General features: G+C 40.5%; 2 protein-coding genes across 3 annotated transcripts; both read right to left on the reverse strand.

Moving 5' to 3' along the window:
• Positions 1-443: 443 nt before the first annotated feature.
• On the reverse strand, positions 444-3,829 carry LOC147214084 (CD209 antigen-like protein C). Its single transcript, XM_086142772.1, has 5 exons — positions 3,577-3,829; positions 3,347-3,454; positions 1,218-1,369; positions 737-840; positions 444-632 (listed from the first exon to the last, which is right to left on the reverse strand). Exons 1-5 carry the CDS (start codon positions 3,752-3,754, stop codon positions 464-466), a joined length of 711 nt encoding a protein of 236 aa, XP_085998898.1. The 5' UTR covers positions 3,755-3,829; the 3' UTR covers positions 444-463.
• A 1,047-nt stretch (positions 3,830-4,876) lies between these two features.
• On the reverse strand, positions 4,877-11,530 carry naf1 (nuclear assembly factor 1 homolog (S. cerevisiae)). 2 transcript variants are annotated; one of them, XM_086142423.1, is made up of 9 exons: positions 11,454-11,530; positions 9,250-9,491; positions 9,032-9,179; positions 8,230-8,323; positions 8,066-8,148; positions 7,809-7,969; positions 6,881-6,932; positions 6,539-6,623; positions 4,877-6,223 (listed from the first exon to the last, which is right to left on the reverse strand). In XM_086142423.1, exons 1-9 carry the CDS (start codon positions 11,457-11,459, stop codon positions 5,865-5,867), a joined length of 1,230 nt encoding a protein of 409 aa, XP_085998549.1. In that variant the 5' UTR covers positions 11,460-11,530; the 3' UTR covers positions 4,877-5,864. The 2 variants fall into 2 exon arrangements, with proteins under 2 accessions (XP_085998549.1, XP_085998550.1); XM_086142424.1 differs by having other exon boundaries at positions 11,493-11,529.
• Between the last annotated feature and the right edge of the window lie 221 nt (positions 11,531-11,751).

Here is an 11,751-nt window from a genome sequence, read left to right on the forward strand (position 1 = left end):
ATAACATCTCTCTCCAGCATTTTTGCTTTGTTTGAAAAAGAGGCGATTTCTATTTTGGTTTTTGATAGTTACTTCCCATATTTTTCCTTTATGTTTTATTATTAGGCTGCTTCTGCAATCTTATCAAAATTTCAAGGTGCATCTTTGTAGATTGTAAAGAAATCTATTGTTAGATATTCGGAGTTGGGTTGGCCATGGGATAACACACACACACACACACACACACACACACACACACACACACACACACACACACACACACACACACACACACACACACACACACACACACACACACACACACACACACACACACACGTCAGCTGGGATTTGCTCAAGCAAGATAAGTTGTCTAGACAATGAGAAAACGCATAATCAAAGAGACTTACTATGCATGTTATATTGTTGCACTAAGTAAGATAAAGACCATATCTATTGTGGAGTTTTGTGTTCACATATTCTTTTATTTTGGTATTTCTTCGCTTATAACCCGTGGTGCTTTCTCACATATCCATTGGTTTCTAACGCCACAGTTAAGGTCATTCAAGCCAACAAATTGGTTCATGTTCCGGATATCCCCGCAGTCTTCTCCTCTAAAAGCTCCGTCCGGCTGTCCCGGCGCCCACAGTAACCTGCAGACACAGCGGGATTTGGCATCAACCACGTGCACTGTTAAATCGCTGGCCAGATGGAATTTGGCTTCTAAAAGTTATTTCGAATGGCGACCGAGCCTCACCTGTCCATGTCGACCGGCGTTCCATCCACCCAGATCCACTTCCCTTCCATCGCCCTGTCGGTCATCCCCACCCAGGCTGCCACTGTGACCTTCAAGATCAAATCCTGTGACACACCACATCCTGCTCATCATCTTAAAATAGATGCACTGTACCGTTTAGACATTTAAATCATTTTGCATTTACGTGAATAAAAATTCCCACTCATAATCAACCTAAAATGTCTTATGAGGCAGCGAAGCGTCACACAGTTCGCCCAAGTGTTTTATTTGTTCTTGTAGAGAGCGGTAATTGATCGTGAATAAACTAGGTGTCTTCGAAGGATTGAAAATTAAAACAAATCGAAAAACATCACTGCCAATGTCATTGGAATCAGTGGAAGTCAGTGATTTCCTATGACAATCAGAAAATGTTCTTTTTTTTCCAGTACCTACATTTTTAAAAATTATACGTACTTTTAAAAGCACTTTTCAAAAAATGTACCTGCTCCTCCCTGCTGCCAATGATGGCCAGGTCGGCGTCTCTTCGCTTACACTCCTGCCTGCTGTCGTCCCAGTTCTTCCTCTGCTTGGAAAAGTAGTAACAGCTTGAGTTGAACATTATCCAGTCTGGTGGGCAGGACTCCTCTTCCTCGCCTCAACAGAGAAAACATGAAATGCCAAAAAAAGATATGAGAACATGGTATTGTGCAAAAACACGGACCATGAATCAACACGACAGGAGAGACTGGCCAGGGGGTTGAGCAACAAACCTCAAATTTCACAAAACAGCTTTTTTTCATTCTTTATTAGAAACGTCTGTTATATCCTTTCATTTTATTACAATATTCACTGGCACATGTGCAATGCATTTGTATATGGATTTTTAAGATTATTACATTCATTTGTTCTTTATCAATATCACTTTTCCTGCATGCTGGGGAGTAGGTGGGTGGAGTCAATACTATTAGAATGTTGCAATGAAGAGCTGATACTATCTGCACTATCTATCATCTATAAACCTAGAACTCGCCTGTACTGGATGTAAAAAACACAGTAGAAAAAACCAAACCAAATCAGAGAACAAGCTGTTGGTGCAAAGGCGACCATGTAAGGAGTTCCCAATTTTGGCTGGTATACAGTTGCAGAATGCTTATTCTGTCTTGCACCTCCTCCTCCAACGTCCTCTCTGCTAGAATAAGAAAACACCTGTGGACTTTTTGGAATGTCATAGGTTTCCGAATTAATTCATCATAAAGGCAAAATTATTTCACCACAGTATATTAAAGGCAATAACATAAAATTGATTATTTGTCATGCAATTATTAAGGATATTGATAAAAGTGCTATTGCACTAGTGGAAAAAGAATGTGAAACCTTGAGTTAATGATCTCAAAAAAGCCATTTGGAGTCCGGTACAAGCATATCTTATTCAGAAAATTTGTTAAAGTGTGGATGAGAGCTACTTTAACTGATAAAGACTACTAAGACTATTTGCGTTTGCTCCTCTCAAAGACAATATGCTTATTGCACCTAGATTAAAGAATTGCTGATTAGCACATCTGCACTCTTGCCGACAGAACACAGAAACATCAGACGAGCAGGGGTGTCGACATTAGGACACCACTAAGGAAGCTAAAAAGAACATTGCTACATGTCTAAAGTTTGCAAAAAGAGCATGTTGACGCTCCACAACGGCATTGACAAATTGTTTTGTGGTGTATTGAAACTAAGACTGAACCATTGGGAAAATAATTGCAGCACTGTGTGTGGGATGAAAAATAATCATCACCATGACATCTGAAACTGTAGAAGCCAAGTGATGCAACAGGACAGTGAGACAAAACGAGTAGAGCAAGTCTACAACACAATGGCTTTAGAATACCAAAATCCACTCTTTGGAGTAGCAAAGTCAGAACCCAGACCCAACAAAGATGTTATGGAGTGACTTAAAGAGACATCCAAAGAAGGTGATAGAGCTTAAACAGATCTGCTGGGAGGAATGGGCTAAAATTCATCCAGTGCAGTTATTGATTCCAAGGGTTTGCTTGCTTTTTTGCAAACCAATTTGCATGTCGAGTGTGTTCAACTAAGACATGAATAATTTGAATTTATTTGTCAGGCATATTGTATTTGCAATATTAAGAACCAATCACAATTTATGACCATTTCATGCAGAAAGCTACAAAATTTTAGAATATACTATTTCCATGGGGGGGCTGCTGTGTAACTGAGCCCTCTGCCGTATAATAAACACATTACACTTCTCTTCTGTTGAATCATCTTGTCACATTTCCATGACAAGAAACCTGTTAGTGTAAGTCAATTGTTCTATCCAGTGCACTGCTGTAACAGCCTGAAGTTCATTAATCCTTAAAAACACATCATAGCTATTTAAGCTTTTTAGGAACATATTTAAAATTCATCTCATTTAAAATTTAGACAATTCTGTCCTTTATGTGACATCTCAAGAATTTCATCCTTACTGCTGTAAATGATTCCACGGACATACTAAAGCTAGTGACGGCTATGATAGGTACTTGAAAGTAATTCCCAGATGCTGGAAAAATACCAAGTACAGGATTTATACTTGGTATTTGGCAGCCATCGAGGGACGTTCACGCAAAGATCAACCTTTGTGCTTGTCTTGGTTCAAGGTGAGTCTCAGAGAGATGTTGAGAATAACTTGGAGGACACATATCAGGCAAAAGGCCAGCACCATCCAACGGAAGTACTTTAACCCTGCAAAACACACAAGGAAAAATAACACAAGAAAAAATAAAGTCTGGTACAAGTACAAGGAAAATCCCATCTGCAGATTTTGAAGAGCTGCAGAACAAAACCAAAATATTTAGATTACGCACGTGGATCTGGAGACTGGTCTTTTGATGTTTCCTTTTCAGATATGGGAAATTGCTGATATTCACCGACTTCAAATGGTCTTTTCGATGCTGTGCCCTCCTGGTCGGATTGAGGAAATTCCTCATATTCCCCGACCTCAAAGTTGACTTGGGACTCCTGGGAGTCAAAAACCACAGCCATGGCAACGAGCGTGGACGTTATAGTTTTCCAGGTGGTTTTGAACAGCAAGAACTTCACTTTGAGTCTTTTTAGTCTCTTGCCAGAGGAAGTCTTGACCTGCAGCATGTCTTTATACCGTTTGACATGAGGAACACACTACAAGCAGTGACACAACCATTGTGTACTGATTCTACTATTGGGTAGAACGACTAGTTAGCGCAAAAAAATGAAAAGAAAATAAACAGTAATATTCTAAGAGCAATTTGAAAAGATAAATATATTCTGACTTCGATTATATTATGCAAAAAGAAAATTGGAAACATGCAAATTCAGAATATAACTATTGCAGAGTACATAAATATAAAATTGCATAGTGTTAGAATAGTGATACAATACGAATAATCACAAAATCATGATTCAAAGTAATTCTTTTTAATTTTGCAGTAAACTTAATACTGACTTCTTTTTTACAAATATGTATTTTTTTTTAGCTTCGTGTAGCTCTAAATCTGTCATGGGAACATTTACAGGTAGTGATTATCCCAAATTTTTATATCATGTGAATGACGGAGACTCCATATTTGATTTGGCTGCTAAAAAACTCTTTGTCATTTTGGCATCATTGCATCACTAAAAATGATCTCATAATGGCCATATGCATTTTTACAACTATTTGCACAATTTCAATAACATGCAATGAACATAATACACCAGTGTAATATGTTAGGGCTATTGGGAATTGTCCGGAGAATAGTTTCATAACCAGCCTCATGGAAGAAAGTAGCTGGAAGTTGTGGTTTCACCCGAAGACACTTGGAAATGCTATACTCATTTCTTTGGACAGTTCATTCATTTTAATATAAACTTTATTCTTGTTATATGACGGGGGTGTGCACCACCACCAACCTTTGAAGAACAAGTGCTACTTCAAAGTGAAAGTTATTGATAAATTATTTACAATTGAAAAATTATTTTAGACATAAGATGTAGAGGATTATATTCAATGAATGATATTTAATTTAAGAGCTGTATTAAATATGTTCTGTGACTTTTAGCGAGATGGAAGTCACTTAAGAATGGTCTGATGAAAAACAGTGAAAAAGTGTTAAAGTAAAAAAGAAATAACTCGCTGCTTAAAAACTATTCTTTTAAATAGATGATTTAATGTCTCCACAAAGCGGTGAACATTGTGGCCCAAGATGGATTAGTTTGTGAGAAAACATCCTGTTACACACACACACGCACGCGCGCACACGCACACGTGCGTGTTCATTACAGGGTGCAAACCGTTTACAAGGCTTCCCTTTTTCATTTGAAACAACAGAAATACAAAGACTCATTAACAGCTCTCAGTCCAAATGTGAAGGCATTTCTATCACACAGTGATTCATGGTTACTTGTTTCTCCACAGTGACCTACAACATTTGAAACAGTGCAGAGACTGAACCAGTGATGCTCGCCGCTGGATTTAGGAACCCAGAGGGGCGGCCATGCCTGGGGAACGTGTGATATGTCTTTCAGGCACGATGAGACTTTTTTAAGTATCAAATCCAGATTGGACTTAAAACGCAAGAAACTTCATCCAAAAGGTTAACTTTTCATCCATACGTAGAGTAAAATCTTTACAGTTAGTTGTGATGATTAGCTCTGAATACATGTCTCAAAGTAATTGGTCCAAAGTCCACAAGACGATCTTTACCATCTTGATATTATATACCCCCCTTAAAAAAAGTTTATCCATGCCCTGAATCCCCACTTAAAAGTGATTTTTCTTAGGACTTCTGGGGGTGTGGATCCTACTGCCTGTTGTTTAGAGGTTTAACCTATATTTAAAAAACAGGGAACAGGGGATGATCTGAAATTAAAACACAGTGGCTCATCAAAAATGTATTACTACTTGGGTGGGAAAAAAAAAATCAAATTAAAACTTTTGACTTTTGTGAAAAACAGGGCAGTTCTAGATAATGCAAAACAGTTCAAATAAAAACCTGCTTGGAATCTGTGTGCTGAATGTGCGATGTGAATCGTGCACTACCTTCCTGCTGTGTAGACAGTGTCAGCCGCAGCTGTCCACTCTTGACAGTCGATAAAATGAGTGATGGACACAAAATAAACCAGGGGATGCTGAGTGTCACAGGGAGGGTGGTGGAGGAGGTGGCGGGGGAGGAGGAGGAGGGGGCAGGTCAGAGAAAGGGACAGAGTTTTGCAGCCAGAAGGGAGAGGAGAAGGCCGGGTTGAAAAAGGAAGGAGGAGGATGGGGGTACATGGAGAAGCCGGGTGGGGGTGGAGGATGGGGAGGATACAGGCAGGGGGGTGGGGGATACACTGGAGGGAAATGTGCGTGTTGGGGGGGCGGGAGTGTGTGTCGGAACGATGGGTGTTTGTTCCTGGGGTTCTGGTGAGTGAATATGTGCCTGGGCTGGAAACCCCTGACATCACGCTGATGCGGCTCCGGCTGCGGATTGCTGGTCTTCGGGTGGGTGTAGTTATCTGAGGGCGAGAACACGGATGATAAAATATTTTTTCCAGCAAGGTTAACGGGGACTGTAATGAGGGGAAAGACTTTTCAAGACCTGGATGGTTCATTTGCTAATATAATAAACATTTAAAAAAAAACAAACAATAATTGCTAGTATCACAGCATGTGATTACACGCATCACCACAGCGCCACACGGTCGGTTACTCCGGCTGTTCCAACCTGTTTTTGTGACTCCAGGTCTGTGGCCATTATTTAAAAACCCTCTGAAATCAAACTTTGGCTTGGAAGGATCAAGAAGGGACTGGGCTTGAGAGGCCACTCTTACCTGCACCGTTATTATCCTTCTTTCTGGAGTTCTTTGCCTTCTTCTTTGCCTCCTGCTCTTTCTCATCATCACTGTAATCCAAAGCCTAGAAAATCCCAGAGAAGATGCTGTTCAAGTTCAGAAACATAAAATCTTTGAATTGAGTGTTTCAATGAATATTTCCCCAAAGTGCCCTACCTGGTCACCAGGCCAGTTAACAGCCGACCAAGCAATGAAATAGTAATTCTTTTTAACAGCACGCAACATGTAAGTTGATGGGAGTACTTGACTCAGAGGACAGAGGAGGACAGGAAAGTACAGACGCAGCTTAGATCCGGTTTTAATCTCGGCTATAAATCTTACCTCCTCCGGTGGTTCTTGATCGTTTTTCCACGATGCATCAGATCCTCTTAAACTGCAGAAAAATAACACAATGAACAAGACTTTCATGGGAATGCAGGCAACGTCATCACACAAGGATTAGTTTATAATGTAATGCCGGCTGTTACATCGCACATTCATAACTTTGGCCAGGATACAATTGCAAACAGACACTGTTGTTGATTTTACAGCAGTTTGCTGCCATAACACTCAGATGAGGTATTGAGACGTGACTGAAGGGTTGAATCTGTTTATTAAAGGTTTCATAAACTCTTTTGTGCTTTAACCTCAGATTAAGTCCAGTGATTGACAAATGAGAAGTGATCAATCGGACTCTTGCTGCACAATGGGACAAATGATATTTTGATTTTAGAAATTATATGTACGGTTTTTTTTCTCATAGTCATTGGATTCCGCTATCAATACTTGTCAGCAAACTTCCACGACAGCCAAACATATCCATGGATTCTACTCTCTCCATCGTGTTTGAGCGTCCCTTTTCATCGACGGAGGCCTCTGTTCCCACCATCCGGGTATCTAGCTTTCGTCTGTCCAAAGAAACTTAAATTTCAAATTCCGGACGGTACCCCTTTATTTGCATTAAAACATTCACTGAAACTGATGACTGTTTGGTTTCCTCTTTCAAAGGTTTCTGACTCAACAATTGTGTCCCTTTTTCGCTACTAAAGACAGAATCCTTTGTTATATACTCAAGCTGAAGATTTCACAACACACTGATGTTTGATTTAACTGAGTCAATTGCGCATTTTTCATAAAAAACAATTCTTATGACCGTGCCAAAGATACCATTGGAATTTTTTATACACTGAATTCACATCAATTCTAAATCAAGTGACACCATTTCCACTGCTGCCGACAGTGATGTGTGTGAATGTGCGCGCGCACTCACAGTTTAAGTTGCTGAGTGAGAATGTATCCTGTGTATTCCTTCATGTCTGGTGCGTAATGCACAGTCTGCCCCTCTGTCAGACACTTGTTGCTGATCTGGTCTTGCGAATTGAAGCGTAGAATATACAATGGACAGGACACCGGACCGAACACCTCGAACACCTGAAGGAAAGGCAGAGGGACGAAATGGAATTGCAGCTAGCGTAGCAGGTGTCACGAAAACTCTCACATGTGGAACTAGCGCTAATGTCCGCCCACCTTGCCCAGAGCCAGCCCATCAGATCGAAAGATGATGCTGTCTTCATTCAGAGGGGGCGTGTCTTTCAAAGACTGGATAACAACTGCAGATACAAGAGCTCTCAGTTACCACTTGCTCCTGCTCTGCCTTCTGACGAGACAAAGTGTCTGTGTGTGTTATTTACCCAGCTGCTGGATGATACTGGACACTGTTCCTAAGGGCCTCAGCTCTGCATCCTCTGGCAGCTTCACACACACCTCCTCCACAGCTGGCAGGTCCTGCTCATGGATAAAAAGGGATGTTCATCTGCTTTCCACAACCTAACTCAAGTGACATGTGATCGGTTTCTGCATTTGGTGGTGTCTGATTATTGTCCAAAATTTCAAATTAAATGGTCAACTAAGTGACTGTAAGTCAGAGTTACCATCTATCATGTCACGGGAGATACTGAAGCCTAGACCAGCTGCCATGAGAGGCAGGGTACGCAATCTGAAAGTAACTAATGGAGACTAATGCTACCCATACATCTAAAGACTGACAAGTTTGTAAAAGACTTGTCTAAAACTATCATATCACACCCGCCCACATCTCAAGACAAGTTTATAAGTCACAGCTTAGATGAAGCTTAGACTGATTTTTATGAAGACTGGGGATCTTACATTGAAAGACTGGAAATATTTGAAGAGACCTGTGAAAAATTGCAACTAAATTAATTCAGCATTTTTTTTGGCATTCTTCATGAAGTTCCTTCAGGTGAAAAGTCTGGCAACAAGCTCATTGGTACAATGCTGCAGGTAATCATCATCTTAGCCAAGACGTTTCACAAACCATAAATGAAATTTTAATTCCTGCAATGCGATGACAGCTGCCACAATCAACTACATTCATCAAAACAGGAGAATGGCCGTCAGCTTAATTTCTTTTCTTCCCCCAGTAACAAAGACAACCCTGGGAAAACACACTGGGATTTGGAATTGCAGCCTGACCTCCAGTAGGACTTCATCTTTGGTTTTGACAGGTGCTGGTTGGCTGAAACCCTCGTCATCCTCTTCCTCAAAGAGATGGGCAGTCGGAGTGGAGCAGGAAGAGGAGGAGGAAGACGAAGAGGAGGAAGAGGACGATGAGGAGCTGTCACTGACAATGAGAGGGAGCACTTAAGACCACATTTTTGTGTGACAATCTGCGTCTCTGTGTGCAAAGATACCTGTCAGAATCATCAGAATCCTCACATTCCTCCGTCTTACACACGCTGGCTAGAGATGCTGCGACTGTTGTTGACTCTGTGTGTGTGTCTGTAGTTTCCTCCAGCTGCTGCACCGCTGTGTCTGGTAAAGCGTCCGCACTGCCTGGGGTCTCTTCTCCATCTTGCAGCTGGAAGGTCGTACTAACCTCCATCTCCTCTTCCTCAGCCTTGAGTACAAATGACATCTGTCCATTTGCCGCCATCTGAAACACAGGTTTAACCTTTGAGGGCCTGCTGCTTTTTGTTTACAGCAGCGGTGTGTGTATGCATAGAAGCAGATTTAAAAAAAAAAAGAAAATAAAAAACAAATTTATCTCAAAAGGCCAGAAACAGAAAGTCTAATGAAGGAACATGCATTATGAATTCCGTTATTTTATTTCACTATTGGTTGGACTTGAATTATTGATGATATTATGGCAAGCCAGTGGCTGGTAAATTGAGTGGACTCAAAAGGGCTCTGGTTTTTTGTCACTCCTGCATCCCGGCGACTGCATGAGCTCTCAAATGAGGGAAGACACCACAAAAGGAGGATACAGACCGCAGATCATTAAACTGCCCATGGGTCCTTGTTGTTGTGACCGCATTACATGTTAAACTAATTCGACCGTCATCACAGTCAGGCTTACAAATACTTCAACGCATTCTGCTATGCCAAAACATGGCAAGAACATGAGATAGCGTAGGAATATTTAAGAGCAAACAAAACACCTCCCTGAGGAGTGTCATGATCTCGGGGGCGACTACAGAACTGCCACTTTTTGTATCCTAGGTTTTTATGAGTACCATGACTTGCAGAACTTTCAAACATTCAGCACTGCTACTCGCTACAATGTCTATAAACTCTTGCACTTTTCTTGAAAATATTCATTTTTTGAAATGCAAAGAGTGTTCATTATTGATACAAAGATGTATTGTGATCTACTGTTGGATGCAGTGAGTGATTATTTTGACCAAGTTTCAGCAACCTTGCAGGGCCAGACCTTCACTTTCAAGATGTTCAACCTTATAGGGTAAACAAGGAGGACCAATGATAAAGAGGAGCAATAATATGAAAATGTTTAGTGCACAGTGGTGGGCATAATAGTGGTTACCTGCTTGAATCGTAGCCATTGGGGCAAAAAGTTGAGTCTGTTATATTTTAGTACATTTTAATTAAAATACTTGGATCTTTGAAGTCTCAATAACTGTATAAGGTTATGGCATTTTCTACACATTGACTGGGCATTTAATTCATGGTTTAATATCCCATACAGTTAACCTTCCGCATCCATCACCCTGAACACTATTACTTATTCAATATCATGGACTGTACAGGCAGCTTGTCAAAAGATTCCTCATGTATATTCTGTTTGGCGATACATGTGATTTTTCTATTAGGGTACCTGAAAGCAATGGATAAACCAAAAAATAACCGGAATCTAAACACAATTTGAAGTCCATAATGTTTCAAGTCTTATCACCAGATGGCGCTGTTGATAATCTAAAGATGGCTTTACTGACCTGTACAAACTGACCGGTCTGCACTGTGTTATGAAGGAAAATGTAATGAATGAGAAAGTAAATAGTTGTTGGTGTCTATTTACGGCGCCTGTATTGACTGGCGGCGGGTCCATAGTGCACGCCGCAGCTATGACCCCGAGTGATAATGAATGAATGGGTATTAGAAGGCTTTCTGAATGGACTGGGGTTCAGTTTCAAAAGTACGCGTAGTGGAATAAGTGTCTTTTAGGATGAACGCCCCACACTAAACTTTCTGTGATGTTTGAGAAGTTTATTTTGATTTGTGGACACAAATGAGTAATGTATGACCGACGTTTGCTTCCCAGCGCGTCTGTAACTGTTTTCAATTCGCATGACAACCAGGTTATACGGATTGCAAGGCAATCTTACCACGACATTTAACGTTGAGCACTTCCCTATATCATTGATAAATCGTTAGACAGGAAAAACACAACTAGGTCAATTACATTGACAACACTTCAAAAAAGGTGTTTGCAGTTTCGGGCTATGCTACCGGCTAACTCAATTAGCAAACTAGCTAGCTGGGGCCAACAGTGTTACCTTGGAGCTACGACAGTAAGGTAACAGCTAGCATGGACAATGAAGGGGGACATATTTTCAAATGATGCAAAAAAAGGAAATAACTTGATAGATAATTCGATTACCTGCATTTGTGGCGCTCGTTAGTCCACGTGAAAACGTACCTTAGAAACGTGTACCAGGTCTCAATGCTACTTCATTCTACCCAACTGTTTCCGGTTTTAGATGTTAAAGTAAAAGCACAACAACAAAAAAACTCCCTCCCAACTCAGGGTTTACAAAATGTATGGAACTAGATGTTCCATTAAAATATCTCTAAACTAAGATAATTATATATTATCATCAACTTCTCTACATGTGAGGAAAATCACATATATTTTCCCAGTTACTCATTTTGTGTTTTACCGTATCTTTCTGTGTAGA

Source organism: Fistularia commersonii, chromosome 35 (genome assembly GCF_037954325.1).
Source record: "Fistularia commersonii isolate RoL2024-O1a breed Wild chromosome 35, RoL_Fcom_v1.0, whole genome shotgun sequence".
Lineage (NCBI taxonomy): Eukaryota > Metazoa > Chordata > Actinopteri > Syngnathiformes > Fistulariidae > Fistularia > Fistularia commersonii.

What these genes read in the sequence shown, in the direction of transcription:
- naf1 (XM_086142423.1), bottom strand. An exon ending in GATTCTGATGATTCTGACAG is followed by an intron (nt 9,180 to 9,249) that starts GTATCTTTGCAC and finishes TCTCATTGTCAG; the next exon opens with TGACAGCTCCTCATCGTCCT. An exon ending in CAGTATCATCCAGCAGCTGG is followed by an intron (nt 8,149 to 8,229) that starts GTAAATAACACA and finishes TTGTATCTGCAG; the next exon opens with TTGTTATCCAGTCTTTGAAA.
- LOC147214084 (XM_086142772.1), bottom strand. Translation starts at nt 3,754, where the DNA reads ATGGCTGTGGTTTTTGACTCCCAGGAGTCCCAAGTCAACTTTGAGGTC. An exon ending in AGACCAGTCTCCAGATCCAC is followed by an intron (nt 3,455 to 3,576) that starts GTGCGTAATCTA and finishes TGTGTTTTGCAG; the next exon opens with GGTTAAAGTACTTCCGTTGG. An exon ending in TTGGCAGCAGGGAGGAGCAG is followed by an intron (nt 841 to 1,217) that starts GTACATTTTTTG and finishes GGTGTGTCACAG; the next exon opens with GATTTGATCTTGAAGGTCAC.